This window comes from Mustela nivalis (assembly GCF_964662115.1).
Source record: "Mustela nivalis genome assembly, chromosome: 4".
In the NCBI taxonomy this organism is placed as follows: domain Eukaryota; kingdom Metazoa; phylum Chordata; class Mammalia; order Carnivora; family Mustelidae; genus Mustela; species Mustela nivalis.
The window spans coordinates 95,204,956-95,223,249 of NC_139023.1; the positions used below are offsets into that span (position 1 = coordinate 95,204,956).

General features: G+C 38.1%; 1 protein-coding gene across 50 annotated transcripts in view; it reads right to left on the minus strand.

The window, feature by feature from the left end:
• The window catches only part of ANK2 (ankyrin 2), a 661,731-nt gene that overhangs the window by 165,081 nt on the left and 478,356 nt on the right, over nucleotides 1-18,294 (minus strand). For all 50 annotated transcript variants that reach the window (XM_082727947.1, XM_082727904.1, XM_082727928.1 and 47 more), the window contains 2 exons: nucleotides 5,386-5,484; nucleotides 3,958-4,056 (listed from right to left, as the gene is read on the minus strand). In XM_082727947.1, the coding sequence (XP_082584073.1) occupies nucleotides 3,958-4,056; nucleotides 5,386-5,484 (198 nt within the window). The remainder of the gene's footprint in view (nucleotides 1-3,957; nucleotides 4,057-5,385; nucleotides 5,485-18,294) is intronic.

The following is an 18,294-nucleotide window of genomic DNA, read 5'->3' on the forward strand; positions in this document are numbered from 1 at the left end:
GTGCTACAAAAATTTAAACGAACTCATCACTCTGAGAGTCTTTTTAAAAATTTTTTCGAAGTTTCCTTTATAATATATCATTGGAACAATTTTTTTTTAGAAGTTGTATCTCTGGGGCTCCTGGCTGGCTCAGTTGGTTCAATGTCTGACTCTTGGTTCCGGCTCAGGTCATGATCTCAGGGTGTGAGATCCAGCCCCACCCTGGGCTCCAAGCTCAGTGCAGAGCCTGCTTGAGGTTCTCTCCCTCTCCCTCTTCCCCTCCTCCTACTCATGCATACTCGGTCTCTCTCTTTCCAAAATAAATAAGTAAAATCATAAATAAATAAATATAAGTAAAAGTTGTAATTCTGAGTCTAATAGGTTTATAGACCATAAAAGTGACAAACAAATACCAGTACAAGTAGCTAGGAAGCATCCCAGCATTACTTTTGTAAGATGGTCTACAAGATGTTAATATGCCTAATAAAGATTGTAGGAGAGTAAAGATGGGTCAGAAAGCAAGCAACCATCCTCAGTGTAAATAGCATTCCTGCAATCATTCTAATTTAACTTCCAGCCCCGTTATTCCACCAAAGAGCTTTCATGGAAGTCTTAATGAGATCTTCATGCTACCGAATCCAGGAGAGCAAAGAACCAAGCCACGGAACTACATAGACTGGGCAATATTTAAAATCATATGGAGAGTCGACTCAGTTGAGACCACACTGCTACCTCTGCTGAGTACAGAAACTTAAACATGGGTTGAGGGTTATTATACTGATCACATACTTCTACTTAAAATATGTAAATTGCTTCTGCTGGTATTCTGGAATTCTTCCTGAGTTAAGGACTCTGCCTACCAAAACTGGCACTGTGTTATGTGAAGGTAAGCCTCCCAAGGATTTTACAGTTCAGGTAGCGAATGCAGAAAAATCCACAGATGTGTACCTCTCCATAACCTATGAGCCCTGTGAATGTTTACTGAACACTTATTCCTTGGACCTTTCCAGAGAGCTTTTTACCTTCTTGATTCAATAATCCTAGTGGTCCATTTCCAAATCGCTCAGAAGTTTGTCAAAGGTAAAGTACTATGCAGCTATCAATGTTCCTATAATAACAGAATATCCTGCATCTGCCTTGCATTATGTTCTCAGAAAGATATAGAAGGTATAATTTGAGTATAAAATTCAAAATTTATCTTGAGCATTTGGTATTCCTATGACCCTTCTCTGATTCTCAAAAGGAAGTGTCTGTCTGCCATGAGCATAATCCTATCCATCCACCTGAGGTCCACTGTCACCATGTGAGAAATCTCTATCTTAAACAAGACAGGACTAATGAGAATCAGGTATGATAAGGACTCCTATCCTCTCTCAATGGCCCTTGAAACCATGCCTTTAGACTTGTTCACATGCAGGAACAAAATAATCAACCTGTTTTATATAAATTCCTGTATCGTAATTTCAATCATTAAATTCTATTTTAAGTAATAGTATTTTTTGTTAATTGGTAGTAAAGGCCACCTAAATTCAATATAATAAATAATGTCAGAGGGCTTATCAAATCACTTAGTCACTTAATTGTTTTTCTAAATAATTAAATAAGTTTTAATTATTAATTTTTCTCCAAAACTTTCTCACAAAATAAAATCAGTTTGAAGCTATTTGTCAGGATTCCCTATAATATGAATCTAAATTGAACAAATTAAATACAATACAAATAAAGATTACTTTAGTCTCTCAATGACAATATAAATCTTCCTGTAGGATCTGTTATCAACTGGCATGATTATGGCTATAAAGAATGAGCTCATTGACTCTTGAAAGCAAATTACTAATTAAATGGTTTTAGCCTGTTCTCCTTAAAAACTCTCCAAAGCATATACATTTCCACTAATCACAGTATGATAACTGATAAAACTTTTAACAAGCATTTATCTCACAGGATTTTCTACCTATCAACTTTTACGAAATCGCAATGTTCAACTAGTCATTTTGAGAAAAGTAACTAAGCTCTTTTTATAGATACTAATAGCACTAACAGTTAGCAGGTAAACTTTCCATTAAAAGGAACCTCCTATGGGCAGTCGAACTTGACCAGGCTTTCATTTCCATGCTTCCTAAATACACAAACTCTTGATTTATGCTAATGGCTCTACAGTTAGTGAATCTCACCTCAAAGTCCTTATATCCAGTGTTCTCTTACATTCTCTAAAGCACTGCTTCTCAAAGTGTTCCTGAACCAGCAGTGTCAGCATTATGTGAGGGCTTGCGAGAAATGCAAATTCTCAGGTCCCACTCCAGAACTGAAACAGAACCTGAGGGTTTCAACAAGCCCTGCAGGTGATTATGATGCCAGCTAATGTTTGAGAATCTTTGCTCTAGAGCAAAAAGATGTTCTCTTGCTATTCTAAAGAAAAGGTTTTAATCCCTTACTTTAGAGCAGTAAAATCTTTTGCAAGTCCTCTGTCTCTAAGACCAAGATGCCATTATACTTTATAAAATATATGGGAATTCTTTACAGATGGTAACAATTTAAATTTTTTTTTCATATAGGGGCCCCTGGCTGGTTCAGTTGGTTAAGCAGCTGCCTTTAGCTCAGCTCATGACCCCAGGATCCTAGGATGGAGCCTGAAGTTAGGTTTCCTGCTCAGTGGGGAGTCAGCTTTTCCATCTCCCTCTACCCCTCCCCTCTCGTGTACTCACTCTCAGTCTCTCTCTCTCTCTTAAATAAATAAATAAAATCTTTTGAAAATTTTTGTTCTTTTAGTGAAGTTTCTAGAATATGGCATATTTTCAATAAATGTTTAAAAAGAGGTGCATATTTGGGTTTTAAAAGAAAAATGTGGTTATTTAAAGTAGTATGCTATTACAGAAATAAAAATAATGTCTTCTCTGTCATAATTTCAACAGGTTCTTCCCTATAATCAAAGTCCAAGAAAATAGGGCTGATTCTCACTTTTGCCCCATAGTATTTGATGGGTCTAGAACTTGTGCCATTTATAACTCTTAGAACCATGACTACATGATGAATGAATGAATGAACTAAACAGGTAGAGATATTTCTACACAGAGGCCTTCAAAAGCAAGCTGGTGAGATTATCCCAAAGAATAGACAGACAGGAACTGATTTATTTTGCCAATAGTCCCTCCTGTGGCATGGCCTGTTATATCAGAAAGGCTAAAAACTTCAAAAGAGAGAAGAAATGGATTTATAAAGAAATGTACCTCATTCAAATATATATAGTTTTAAAGCGATAGCTTAAAGTATTGTACCAAAATTGATTTTATTAAGTTGGTGGTCCATATAAGTAGAGAGAGAAATAAACTTGCAGCTGACGGATTTCTATTCATTTAAAAAAAAAAAAAAGGCACCTCAGTTTCTACATAGAAACATAATAGATACCAAAGGTAAAGCTTTGGGCAAAGCAATATTTTTTCACTCAGGAAATAGGGATCCAGTTTATTATTATTACATGCATCATAAGGCTGTGGGTCACGAATTTTCCCTGTTTCCTTTAGGAGTTTTGTAAAGTCCATATTTGGGGTGTGAGGTAATTAGTGTGATTCCCACTTCATAGCAGATCTCCTACTGGAATGCTAATGTCCTGAGACTGTTTAAAATTTAAGGAGAGAAAATACTTTTATAGCACAACATAGAACTCACATGAATAATTCATATTTCACAGATGTCACTGTCATTGTGGAAAAAAACCACTTTATAGTCTTTTTTAATGCACTTAGAATGAGAGACCATTGTTGTCAAATTTTCAGTGATATTAAGAGGGAGATCATGATACATCAAAGAAAGAAGAACTATCATTGCATGAGTTAATAAAATAATTGGCTGAAATAAATAATAGAAGTATTTATAGTAAATCTATCTACCGCCCAACAGCTGGATCAACGCATTAAATCAGTTTCACAGAGCCGTTCTAATTTGAATTCATTTCTACAAGAGAAAATCTGAATGGAATACCTGAGACTGGGCGTTAATATTGGCTCCTTCCTTGACAAGGACTTTGACAACTTCTGCTTGTCCGGCCAGAGACGCAATGTGAAGGGCCGTGTTTCCCTTCTGTTTTGGAGAAATGGAATAGGCAATGTCAGAGGTTTCCAAATTTTGTAGAAATCAAATGTACAGGCACTTTGGGTTTGGCTAATTAATTACTTCAAGTGGTTAAAGCTTGTCCTTCTATCAAGATAGTAGCCCACCTTGGGAAGGGATGGTTGTCTGTCATCAAAACACCAAGTCTCCCATAATCACATTTTCCTTTTCTAGCCTTCACAGTTCTGGGGCAGTGTTTAAGAACAGAAGACTGAGTACTTATGGAATCACATTTGGGATTTGTGCGCATGTGCGTGTGTGTGACAATTTATTGTCTATAGTAAACTTGTATTCTAACTTTTCTCTGGAATTGCCAGAGAGATTTTGTGTTTAAATTTCCACTGGAATCCCTGTGTATTGTGAGCAGGGCCAGTCTACACTTTGGCAACTATGCACACATGAGGTGTTAGAAATCCAGGTTAACTGGCCATATTCCTAATTTATTCCAGCGCTCTTTTTGTCTCTCCCTGATCAGAGTGATGCCCCAGCTGGAGGCTCGAGGGCCTGAAGCTACTCTGCTTCTCTCACAACCATATTGTCACACTCAAGCCCTGGTCAACAGGCTTGATTCTGACTGGCTACTGGCTTTCTCCACATTAAAATTTTATCTTCCAAAGACAAGGATTTGACACCACTGATGATATTTTTAAAAAAAAACTCTTGTTTCTGAAATGATGCCCCAAAGACAAGGTTCAAATATATTTTAGTAAAAGGAATATCAACCACAAAAAAACCCAACAGCTTCTAACATATCAAACACCTTGTACAGTTCTTTAAAAAGGAGTCCAATTTCTCTACATACACACATTAGAGTGACAAAATCTAATTTTCCCAATAATTCAATCCATGATTCAAACTCTTCTCCATCACAGTATAAAAGATTCTGCATATTCTCTTACCAAGTTAAATGAATATAATAAAAGATATAACAAAGCATGAAAATATCTTGTCCATTTCCACTGAGAAGATTACTACATCAATTTATATTTTTTAATCAATTAATTTTAGGAAAATAGGTGTTATTGTCTATAAAGGATTATATCAATCTACTCTCTCTGTGAAAAAAGACAAAATATTAGAAACCAAGTACATAGAATTGTTCAGTCTCATGTTTGATAAAACCCTAAAATGAACCAATTCCAACTTTCTACAAAGTTTAGTAATAAGAGTTGCATATCAGTTCTGTATTGTCAAGTATCTTGGTGTTCCAGCAAACCTCTGCAATGCATAACCAGAGAAAACAACTTTAAGTTATTTCCTCTGTTCCGAGGAAATAAATTCTCCCAGCACAAATATTACCTTGGTGGCAGAATCCACAGAGGATCCTCTTCCCAGCAGCTCCTGAACCAGGCCCACGTGACCCTCCTTGGCAGCCAGGTGGAGAGCATTGAGTCCATTCTGAAAGAGAAGCAAACAAGACTTCAGAAGTGGAATAATGGTTGTGAACAGTAGCTGATTTCCATGCATGGATCTAACCCAGAGACTAGACAGACTTGGTTGTACTTTTTCTTTTTGCATTAGCTTGAGATTCATCAGACAGACGAATTTCCAGTGTTAGTGATTCACAGAGGAAAAGAGGTAAATATTCATTAGAAATGTGGATTTAGCAACCTTATCCCAGCAAACTTTTTTTTTTAACTAAGAAGTATCTAAATAATTTTCTAATGAGAAAAAAAAAAAAAAAAGAAAAAGAGCAACTCTGTAACATTTGTTGCACCAGCCAGAAATAAAATTCTTTCCAGTTTCTAGAACACAGAGTTTAAACAAATCTTACTTTTTAACAAATGGGAAGGAAATGTCTTTTTCATAAAAAGTGATTAAAAAGCCGTAGGACAATTCTAAGGTAAAACAACTCTGCAATAACAACTTTGTATTTAAAAGACATTTAGTACCATATCACTAATTTGCCTTTAGGTTTTTTCCTCCCAAATTTTATATTTTCCTTATAATATGATAATACTGTAATAACTGATTCACATTTATCTAAATTCTTGAAAAGTTACTCACCAGAGCACTGAAAAAACTCATTGACAATTTTACTAAATATGGTATCTACATACATTATATTGATCTCCCCCAGAAATGACTTAATCAGTCAATCTAGAATTCCCTGATCAGTACCAATGAGGTGATCTGTCACGTGGGTCCTCTCCATTCCCCAAAGGAAGATGAGGTAATCTGAATGTTAAGACCCCCTGCTTTTTCCCTAAGGGAAAGTGACCTTGCCTGGAACATTACTTTGTTCTTGCTAAGAATTTTCTTGCCCCACCTTCCTTCCTATAAAAACCTTCCATTTAGTACTACTTCTTATAGCTTCCCTATACTTGCTAGATGGGATACTGCCCTTTTCATTAACTGTTTAATAAAGCTAACTAGATCTTCAAATCTAATTGGTTGAATTTTGTTTTTTAATACATAATAGGAAACCAAATACATATACAAATTGCTGGACGACAAATTTCCTGTTTGCGGTCACTATATATCTTATACTGAACTTTTTTCTTATGGAAGGCATTCAGGCTTTTATATCTGGTTCAAAAACAAAGTAATCTTTGTTTTTCTCCTTTGCAAACATGGTCCTGGTTTTCAACAACATTTCACTTTGAGCAGCGGATATAGTCGTCCTATCATTACAGGCATGTCATGGTTTCCATATATTACTGGCACAAAATGATAAAAAATAAAGTGCTTCCAAAAAAATTTGTTTTTCCTAGAAAATTTAGCAAATGAATCAACAATTTAACAGAAACATGAAAAAGACAGTTCTAGGACTCTGATCTATCAGCATGCAAATATTGTTAACTGTCAATTATCATATGGTTTCACTTATTTGTGGAGCGTAACAGATAGCATGGTGGACTTGGGGAGTTAGGAGAAGGGAGTTGGGGGAAATTGGAAGGGGAGGTGAACCATGAGAGACTATGGACTCTGAAAAACAATCTGAGGGGTTTTAAGTGACGGGGGGCGCGGTGGGAGGTTGGGGGAACCAGGTGGTGGGTATTAGAGAGGGCACGGATTGCATGGAGCACTGGGTGTGGTACAAAAACAATGAATACTGTTATGCTGAAAATAAATTAAAAATAAAAGAAAAAATAATGTTAACTGTGTTAACTATATACAAATGATTCAACAAATAAAAATTATTTTCTACCTCTTCACCTGACCAAAGTTGTTTTCTGAGTTATTCAACACCCAGTCTCATTGGTAACAGGAAGTACTTAATTTAAATAGACATAAACTACTTCACAAATTGTAAACTCATTATGACACAATGAAGGGAAAGCAGTGTGATCGTAGGTAGGAATTTTTATATTTTTAAGATTTTATTTATTTATTTTACAGAGATCACAAGTAGTCAGAAAGGCAGGCAGAGAGAGAGAGGGAAGCAGGCTCCCTGCTGAGCAGAGAGCCCGATGTAGGGCTCGATCTGAGGACCCTGAGATCATGACCTGAGCTGAAAGCAGAGGCTTAACCACTGAGCCACCCAGGTGCCCCTGCAGGTAGGAATTTTTAAGGAGCTAATCAACCCGATATTTTAGACCCTTTAACTTTACTGTTATCTTATTATTCTATATATTTTTCAGCATGGCATTTGTTTAGTTTTCCTAAGTTGCGTATGGGAAGAAATGTTTTACTCTGTGTCATGAGCCATTACATAAATGTCTTTCGAGTTGGATCTGTTATTTCAGTCAGTAAGAAACAAATGTTAAAATCACTGAGAGTTGTTAGATGGCCTAACAAATTAATACCTATTCATTTTTTAAAAATTATTTTATTTATTTATTTGAGAGACAGCATTAGCACACACATGATCAGGAGGCAGGGCAGGATGGAGGCAGAGGGGGAGGCCGAGAGAGAATCTCAAGCAGACTCCCCGCCCAGCGTGGAGACCACCCGGGGCTCAATCTCAGTACCCGGAGATGTTGACCTGGGCTGAAACCAAGAGTGGAGTTGGATCCTCAACTGACTGAGCCACCCAGACTCCCCCTAGCAAATTTATATTTAAAGAATTTTTCATTTTCAGATGTCTATTATAAGAAGTTGTCCTTCCTTTTCCTCAATTTTTACCTCTGGTCCACCTGAAGTTTCCACTTAAGAGTTTGAAAGGAACTTTGAGACTCTAATCCTGTCATTTACCTAAGACTCTACCCACCCCATGTCTGACACACAGTACTCCATAAATACTGTTGGATGAACAAATGAACCTAAAGAGAGCATAGAGGTAATATTTTGGTAAAGATTACATTTGCAAATAATCAAAACTATGTTTTTTAAATATTTTGTTTATTTGAGAGAGAGAAAGAGAACAATTGGGGGTGGGAGGGGCAGAGAGAGAGGGAGAAGCAGACTCCCCACTGAGCAGGGAGCCCCACTGGATGCTTAATCCCACAGAACATGGGGACCATGACCTAAGCTGAAGCAGATGCTTAACCAACTGAGCGACCCAGGCACCCCCAACAGAGTCAAAAGTGTTCAAAAGGAAAAGCCTGAGTTGTCCCTAGAATTTATAGGCTTTCTATAGATCAGGATTTTTGTTCAAATGGGACTAGATTTTTCTCCAAATGATTGTTTTGGGAATATTTTTTCCAGGTGTTTGAGTCCTACCCATAGAACATCTAGATTTACTCTGTCCTGGAATTGTCATTGTCACCAGCTAGACTCCAAGACCTGATCTTTATTGTCCACCTGCTTGTACCCACCACCTTTGTCCCATGGTTTTCTTTGAGCTCCTTTCCAGCTTATCTCTTAACTCACGCAACTGGAAACCAAAACTACCTCTCCAGCCATGGAACTGCCCTGGCAAGACCACCAGCTGGCCAAGACCACCCAGACCAATTTGAGCTTAACTCCTGACTCAAGCCTACACAGATGACTTGGAGTGACCTCTAAAATGATTGTCAACCAACTTTACCTCATTATAATACTACTGTTTCCCTCCAAAGAGGAACATAAGCTTCATTTACATAACTTGCAATGTCTATATAGGTATGTTTCCTTAAGGGGCATACAGGGTCTTATGCCTGCCTCTACATATGAGGACAGGGCTTCCCTATCTAAATATTCATCCTAACCCTAAATAAAAGGAACCCATTCATCCTGGCTCGGGGAAATCACAGCTTTGGAAGTTATTCCCCATGATCTCCTTATTTGCTGAAAATAAAGTTTACTTCGTGCGACAACTCCAGCTGGTGTATCTCTGACTCACTAAGGAGAGAACTCACGTTGGCTCAGTTACACTTCCTTTTTTCTAAAATCTGATGTCATATCATTCAGTAAGTTCTTACCTGAGGGGCAAACAGTTGTCTTGTTCAAATAATAAAACCTCTCCATGTATGACTTTCTGTATTGATCCACTCTTTCTTCCTTTCTTTTTTTTAAATAATCTCTATACCCAACATGGGGCTCAAACTCATAATCCTTAGCTCAAAATTTGCATGCTCTATTGACTGAACTAGCCAGCAAGCTGCCCCCTATGTTGACCCATCCTTTAGGATGGGTCTTTAGGATGAAGAGAAACTTGAAGAAGTTCCTCTTCAAGACTGGAAGAATGGGGAATAGTTTCATTTGTTCTTCTGCAATTCTCTTTTGGTTTGGGGGGAAAAGGTAATTTTGTTAAGTTTGATACCCCATTAGAATTTTCTCATTGACTCACTTTGACTTTTTAGTAATTATTTAATCTGATGTCAATGATTATTTAACTTAAAGGAAAAGTTTAACTTGTTAATTGAAATTCCAGTTGATGGAACATGAAGGATTTCCACCTTACGTTCCTCAGAGTCCTTTAACCACTCCAAATAGATGAAATTGAAAGAGGACTTGCATTGCCTCCATTCTGGCCTCTGTCTATAATTTCTACCTCATTAAGTTCTTTCCTGCTTATCTTTTAACGCAGGCAAAAGACTTGGTGAGCTAAGCATCCTGTGATAGGAACTGAAACTACCCCATCAAGCAGTACAACTGCCTTGATCTGACACCATTGAGACCCCGCATGACTGACCGCTCAACTATGACGGACAGACCTTTCCTGCCCATCTACACACCCAGCAACTTCGGTCCCACACTTCTCTTACATAAACCTAGAATTATTTTCGGCACTTTGGAGACAGACAGTCTTTGGGACATTGGTCCACTGTCTTCTTGGTGCTGGCCTCACTGAAATAAATCCCTGCCTTGTTTCACCCCCACTCATCTTTCTGCCGCTGGATTTTGTCAGGGATGATTGGCAAAGCCTGGTGTATTTGGGACACCCAAAGCCAGATGCTCATATATCCTTGCACCCCAGTTACAAGATTTCCCAGACCAAGCCCAAGGCTTCTGAGCTGTGATCAGCTGAAAAAGGAGGACAGAAGGAAGAGAAGAATAAAGCATCTCCTCAATGTTTTCAATATTTGCCAGGGATTTCTCTCTTAGCTCCTTAATTTAGTATTTCTCAGTATCATGTCTTCCTATTCTGTCATGGAAATGTTTCACTCTGCAAATCAACAAATAATATGTATCAGGGCTCCCCTTCTCCCACCCCTCAGAGTCAGTTGTTAGACATTTACCAGCAATATCACTGTTTGCATGCCAAAGTTTTAGATTTGACAGCAGTTTCATCTCAAGAACAATGTGAATTAGAAAAATGACTCCCCAATGGTCAGTTTCTCTAAGATACAATGGCCTGAATCTGACCTTCATTTAGGTCAAAATTCTATAATATGGGTAGTATGTGGGATCAGCCTATAAATCAGGCAATCTTTTTTTATAAATTTTATAAAGACAAAGCTTAGTAAATCAATTGCTCAATATATACTATGTAATGTTAATAAATATTAAATTATGAAAATAAAGATAAATGATTTTTAAAAAAGAGTCAAGCATTTTTAACTACTCATCAATTCGTGATTGCTTAAAATGGGTGCCTAGACTGGTTTGAAAATGATCTCAACAGTGGCATTCTGAACACAACATTCTACTCATTTAAAATAAAAATGTTCGAGAATTAAGGTGTTTAAAAGGTGTAAAGTTGGGATGCCTGATCTGACTCTTGGTTTGGCTCAGGTCATGATTTCTCAGAGTTGTGAGATCAAGCCCCACACTGGGCTCTCTGCACTCTGAGTGAAAAGTGTTGGAGATTCTCTCTGCCTCTGCCTCTGCCCCTCCCCCACTAACACGCTCATGCACGTGCTCTCTCCTTTTCTCTCTCTTTCTAAAATAAGTAAATTGGGGCACCAGGGTGGCTCAGTTGGTTAAGTGTCTGCCTTCAGCTCAGGTCATGATAACAGGGTCCTGAGATCGAGCCCCATATCAGGCTCCTTGCTGAGCTTTTCCCTCCTTCTCTGCCACCCCCCTGCTTGTGATCTCTCCCTCTCTGTCAAATAAGTAAATGAAATCTTTAAAAACAAATTTAAAAAATAAAATAAATTTTAAAAATATTTTAAAAATTAAAAAAAATAAATAAAAGGTGTAAAATTTTCTTCAATTCCATGACTGGTCAACTCTGATGTTTAGAGGATTTTCAATACCCTTCTCAATTTCCCTTCTGGGGTATCCTTCTCCTTTGACTCTATAGTATCCACTCAGCTAAAAGCTTTAACTTGCTTTAACTTCTTAAATAATTGGCTAGCTTTCTTCTCAATTAATGACAAAGCTGATGCTCTAAGTTAAAAAAATTTTCCAATGAAAAAGTACCCTTTCAGGAGACACAAAGATCCTACTACATCACTGAAATATGGTTGCATTTCATTGACAACATTGCCAAGAATATGATTAAAATTTTCCATATGAGGCATTAGTTCAGAAACCAAACTGTATATAATATATAAATTGAATTCAGGATATACATGGGTCTTTTAAATTTCTGTGATACTAATACTACTGAAATTAGAGCAGTTATAAAGATGCAGATGATGCCTGACATTCTAGTTATAAATGCTATAAATTTTTAATCTACCTTCTTTTAGAATGCAACTAAGTTGGGACTATCACATTATTGCTATCATATTATTGAATTAGCTGTAGAAAATAGAAGACAAGCAATTTGCTTCACGCTTAATTTTTTGGTTCCAGAATTTCTAACCAAAAATAGATTTAATTAGCAATTGAATATGTTGAGTAACTGTGATCAGAAAAAGCAACTCAGCATCAACTAGACTTAAATGAAAAATATTTTATCTTGTGACTATAAGCTAATGTATAAGTTAATCATGTTTAAATGAAAAGTGATAAATAATCCCATTCAATAGTACAACTCAGCTAACTCCTAGAGAATACATTTATTTTGCAGTTAACCCATTTTGGTTAATCCCTGAAGTCGTGTTTCTAAAAATCAAATTTCCCACAGGAGCCACACTGACATGCTTTCACTTACCGTCAATTAGTAGTACTGGCCTATATTTCAAAGGATGTTATGTTGTTGTTAGAAATTCTTCACTTTGTCAGGTAAGGAAATGAGGAGATAGGACCAACAAGTCAGATTTTTTTTTCAGATTTTATTTATTTATTTGAGAGAGAAAAAAAATGGTGAAGGGGAGGGCCAGAGGAACTCTGGCAGACTCCCCGCTGAGCAGAGAGCCCAATGTGGGGCTCAATCCTAGCACTCTGAGATGATGACCTCAGCCACCCAGCCATTCCTAGTCAGATCTTTTATATTTGGGAGCACATACAGAGTAGGTTCTGGGACTTTCCCAGTAGTGCTTCCCACACATATAGTATTTGAGGCACATATCCAAAACATATTGTCAGTTTCTGCATTTATTAGAACACTGATCATGAGCTTACTGAGTTATAGCCAAAGAATCTTCTGAAACAATTCATATTTAACAAAAACAATAACTATTCATTCTCAATTTTAAATTAATGTCAGGTTATATATTCAGTTAGATCACCAGAAAACAATGCACCTGGAGTATGTTATCTCTATTCCCTACAGAAATGGCTTTGCTGACTTAGAATATATTGCTACATATTTGGTTTATATGTAAAGTGAATATAAGAAATGTCCATCTGAGCAATATTTATACCCTTATGTTTATTTTATATGGGTTCTCTGGATTAACCATCATTGAGTTCAGTAACAGGAAACAGTTTAGTAATAGGAAAAGCCTCTGTGCTTCTTTTTACTAAACTTTAATTTAGGAAAACTGCATAAATCAATGTGTTGGTCTCTTTTACTGATTTCCAGGAAACAGAATAAATTCAGTATCCATCAGAATTAATTACCACAAGTTCTCTAATTCCTCTTTTTCCTTGGTTTTGCTTTTATCTTAAACTGTTTAGTTTCGTTTTTAATGATGTCGCATATGAGTGTATGTGTGTATGGGTTGTGCCACCGAAACATTACTGTAAAAATTCTTCAGGCCTTTTGCATCTTAAAACAGCATCATGCCAAGTGCTTCTACCGAGTTTGACTCCTTATCTCACAGTGGTCACAGACAGCAATTATGCTTTGATTAATATGGTTGATGATTCTAATTAGCTACTTGGTGGATCAACACATCTGGAAGAAAATAGATTTAAAAAAACAGGAAAACAACACTAACTGAATGAGACAATGGAAGAGTATCCTAGTCACTGGCTGGAAATCTTTCCTTTTAAGGTTGTTAAAAGGTTAAATGTTTCTCATCTGTATGCAACTGACTGAAATTGATTTTTTTTTTCTTTCTTCCCTTCCTTTTATCTTTCTATTTTCTTTTCTAAGACAGTGTGGTCAGCTGCAGAAATAATTACATGGTGTTGGGAATCAGAAATGCAGCCTGTTCCTTGCTCTGCTCCTACACTTGACCTCTTTGTCCTCTAATGATCTGATCTATAAAAATGATAATGATAACAATGAAAATGTGAGAACAATGATTATAAGCACAAGTTGTGTGCCACTGTTTTAGCCTTTTTAAAAAAATGATATAGGGACGCCTGGGTGGTTCAGTTGGTTAAAAAAATGATATAATTTTATTGAAGCTGCTTTGGGGGAGGATGCGTGGGTGAATAGTTGGGGGTTTTCCAAAGAGAACTGTGGAAAGGAGCCAGTCCCCAGGAGGGAGGGAGAAGGTGCCTGGCCACAGACCCCATCATACACCCGATTTCTTCTCCTTCTGCTTCTTGCATACCAAGTCCAGCTTCTAGTCCTCCCACCTGCCCCCGTGCAGCGTGATGGGGCACGAGCTCACTACTTCCCATTCATCTCATACCCGGTGTGCATATGGTCTGTGCATAGTTGCTGGGCTCCTTGACAGCTGACTAACCCCTGGTCTCGCCTCAGACTTGTCACAGATCACCTCAGCCTTCAGAAAGGATGGGAAGCAGTTGACTGTCATGCCAAGAGGTCATCATTCACCTCATTGCTCAGATCCCCAAAGAAAATGGGGAAGTCATCTGCATTCCATTCCAGCAGGCTAAGATCCTCCCAGGTGCCAAACAAATGTAGCATTTCAACTTCTCTGGCTTTCTTTCCTTTTTGTCCTTACCCAGGGTCTCTGGGACCTCCAATGCCATGAGGCCAAGTCAAGGGGCCCAGGTCCACGGACTTAGGGATAGGAGTCCAGAAATGCACAGTGGGGGTGGTAGGCTTCCATCCCATATTCCTTCTAGTGGGAGGGGCTCAGACTTGTGCTCAGGCAAAAGCACGGACAGGGCCACTGATAGGATGAGGCCAGTGACTTTAGGACCAGCAGGGTGTCTTCTTTTTTTTTTTTTTTAAGAGGTTGTCTTTTTATACATACAAGACACATTAATCTATTAAATTTGAGGACATAGGGGACACCTGGGTGGCTCAGTCATTTAAGTGGCTGCCTTTGGCTCAGGTCATGATTCTAATATCCTGGGATGGAGTCCTGCATCGGGTTCTTTGCTCAGCAGGGAGCCTGCTTCTCTCTTCGCCTCTGTCTGCTACTCTGCCTGCTTGTGCACTCTCTCTCTCTCTCTGACAAATAAATAAATAAATAAAATCTTTAAAAAAAATTTTTGAGGACATAGTACAAAAAAAAATACTTCAACTAATTCATCTGACAATGTTGTTCATATTCATGATGCCACTTTTTGTTGTTTTCTTTCCTAATAATAAAGGAGGAGACCAGGGCTGTCGGGCTGACATATATTTGGGGGTCCCACCTCCCCACCTCACCCATACATCACCAGGGTGAACAGGAGGCAGAGAAGGAAGGAAGGAAGGAAGGCAGGCAGGCAGGCAAGGCCCACAGCAAAGTTCCATAATCTTGAATGTAAGGAGGGAGGAGGAGAGGAAAAGAGAAAAAAAAAAGGCAGAAAATACAAATCCGATAATACATACAGCAGAGTGAGGATGGTATGGGAATGGGACAGACATGAAGCTGAGGCATGGGGTGGGCCACTGGGGGTTGGGGGGCACTAGATACCGCCCCCCAGTCCTTTCTCTCTTTGATCTTGTTTCCGTAGTTGCCAGGCTGAGAAGCTCTCTCAGAAGATGGGACTGGGAGAAGATGAGGGTCAGGGCCTCAGTGGGCCCCCCAGCTATAGCTGTTGTAGACAGACTTGTTGGTCTGGGGCTTCTGAGGGATGGAGCTCGTCTGCTATGTTGCCTGCTGCATGTCTGGCCATCCTGCTGCAGGTGATAGCAGAGGATCTGGGAGTGCAGCTGCTGATGGGGGGGGACAGTCAGAATGTGCATAAAGGGGGCAGGTGGGAAGGCAGCAGTTGTGGTCAGATTGATAGACCTCCCTCCCCCCCCACTTTCTAGGGCTAAAGGCAAGTTGAAGGAGGCAGCAGTCCTTTGAGGAAGAACGTTTTCTTAGCCCTGAGATCACGACCTGAACCAAAATCAAGAGTCCCATACTCAACCAACTGAGCCACCCAGGTGCCCCAACCGTATGCAAATTAATCAATCTTAAAAGGTAGATTTTTTTGTTTAGCACTTCTATTAAAATTTTATAAAGCAATTTTATAACATTATTTATAATCAGATTTTATAGTAAGCTGTATTCACCATTTCTCTTGATTTTATGAGCTATTTTACCCATCGGCTGCTTTTCTATGATCATAAAACTAGTGCATGAAACCCCAGGTAGAACAGATAGACAATAAAAATTTTTATAGAGCCATTCGAGTGTTAGTTATGTTTGCTGGCACATACAGAAAAGATATAGAGTAGTCCATCTGGAAAGGTGAAGAACAGATTCAAGCAGGTACAGCTAAACAAACATAAAGGCTAAATGTTTGCAACAAAATCCATTAAGCTCTTTTGTATCTTAGTACAAATCCATATTCAACAAGTGTTTGCCAGGTATCCACCAAGTGCTCATCTCTAGGTTCTAGGTTCTAAGGGAGAAGCAGTGGATATGTGTCATATATTCTGTTCCCAAAGAGCCCAAAATATTTTTAATTAAACAACTGAAAGTCATCTCTATGCTACATAGACTTGTCTGTGGCTTTTTTTTTTTTTTGTTTCCCTCCCCTCCTCAAATCTCTGGCTACTCTATTTTGCAAATCTTACAATTTGAGTTAAGGGTACTCCAATCTGTATATGCATATCAGAAAACTACAACTAACTTACATAACTTCCTTAATTCTATTAAAATGTAAATATTTGGAAGGAGGCAACTGAAATATATGAGTTCTTAAAAAATATTAGAAGAAAAAGATGGAGAGTAAAATGGGGACAATCAAAGGGCAATAGTAGAGAAAAGAAAGGAAAAAGTTGACCCCTAGTCTCTAAAGGGGACTCCTCTATCAGTGACATCTTAAATCAGCTTTTTTACAAGAGGAACAAAATGCTCACATACAGAGATACAAATAATTATGAAATATGATTTATAATTTCACAGTTCCATTGGCATAAATGACATCAGCAAAAGAAGTTATCTATACATGGGGAAAAAGAACTCAAAATCAAAACAACAATAACCTGTTTATATATTCCCAACCCAATTTTCACTCCTTATACCCAGCCATAATCTAGCTGTACCTTTCCTACCTCCTCCACGGTAGTTGCTCTAAACTAAGAGTACTCACTGTAATAGAATTAAAGATTCATTCAGTTTTTATGAAGATTGGGAACATCAGAGCAACCAATGTGTCCTCTTCATCATTCACAATTTAACTGATTCTATCATGTCTTTCATTGGTCTCCAAAAGTTTCTGATTTAAAAAGGAAATGAAACTATGATGATCCATGAGGAAACTTGTTTTACTAGTGAGTTATTCTCAGCTCTCCAAGGCTTTCTCTTTATAATTCCAAAAATGATGAATTTTTAGTAAGGTATTTTCTAACTGACAATGAGGCTCGGAATTTGGTAGCTCGTTGATCATTTCATAGGGAAAATGCTTAGAATAAGAATGCTTTGAAAATATCATTTTGTGATGTGCCTGGGTGGCTCAGTTGGTTAAGCATCTGCCTCAGGCTCAGGTCATGCTCTCAGCAAGGAGCCTGCTTCTCCCTCTCCCTCTGCCACTCCCCCTGCTTGTGTGCTCTCTCTCCAATAAATAAATACAATTTTTTAAAAAAATTAAAACTTTAAAATAGAGAGAAAGAAAGTATCACTCTGTAAAATCTACTTCTAGATCTCCATGTCCTCTATGATTCAGGGCCACCCAGATATCCATAGTGCTTCTGGATGGTTGCTCTGTTGTTGGCTACCGGTCTTTACCCCTGTCCAGCCCCATCAAATCTTTCTACCATATAATCCCCAGAATACAGAGAATGGATTTAAGTATGATGATGAGCTAGCCTGGAAGAAGAAAGAGTTCTGAAAATTCTTCAAAATCTTACCAAGATCAAGAGGGACAAAGAGGCTATGGAGCTGAGAAATACATATTTGATGAATGAAACAATGAAAAACTTAAAATGTTAAAACATAAAGTCCAAGAAAGAAAAATAGAATGCCCTGCCAATGAGCAAGTGTTGACTGTGGGGTTTATTTTGTTCTGTTTTGTTTCTGGTGAAACCTTCCACAACGCACGTGCATACATGCACACATATGTGTGTCAGAGAGAGAGTGTACACAGGTGCTCTAGACAGAAAACAAAACAAAACAAACACAAAACTAAGCAGGTTTTGGCAAGACCCAAGACATGAGGGTATCTTGGGGAAACTAGATGTCCTTGCAGACCAAAAAAGTGAAAACCTGATGCTCATCAGGACCATTCTAAGAGAGGATTGGTTTCCGAGGCATGCTTATTTGAATTTTCAGAACTTAATTATTCCTATTGTAGGTGAACGCTGCGATCCAACATGAAGGATGATGAAGGGAAAGCTCTTTG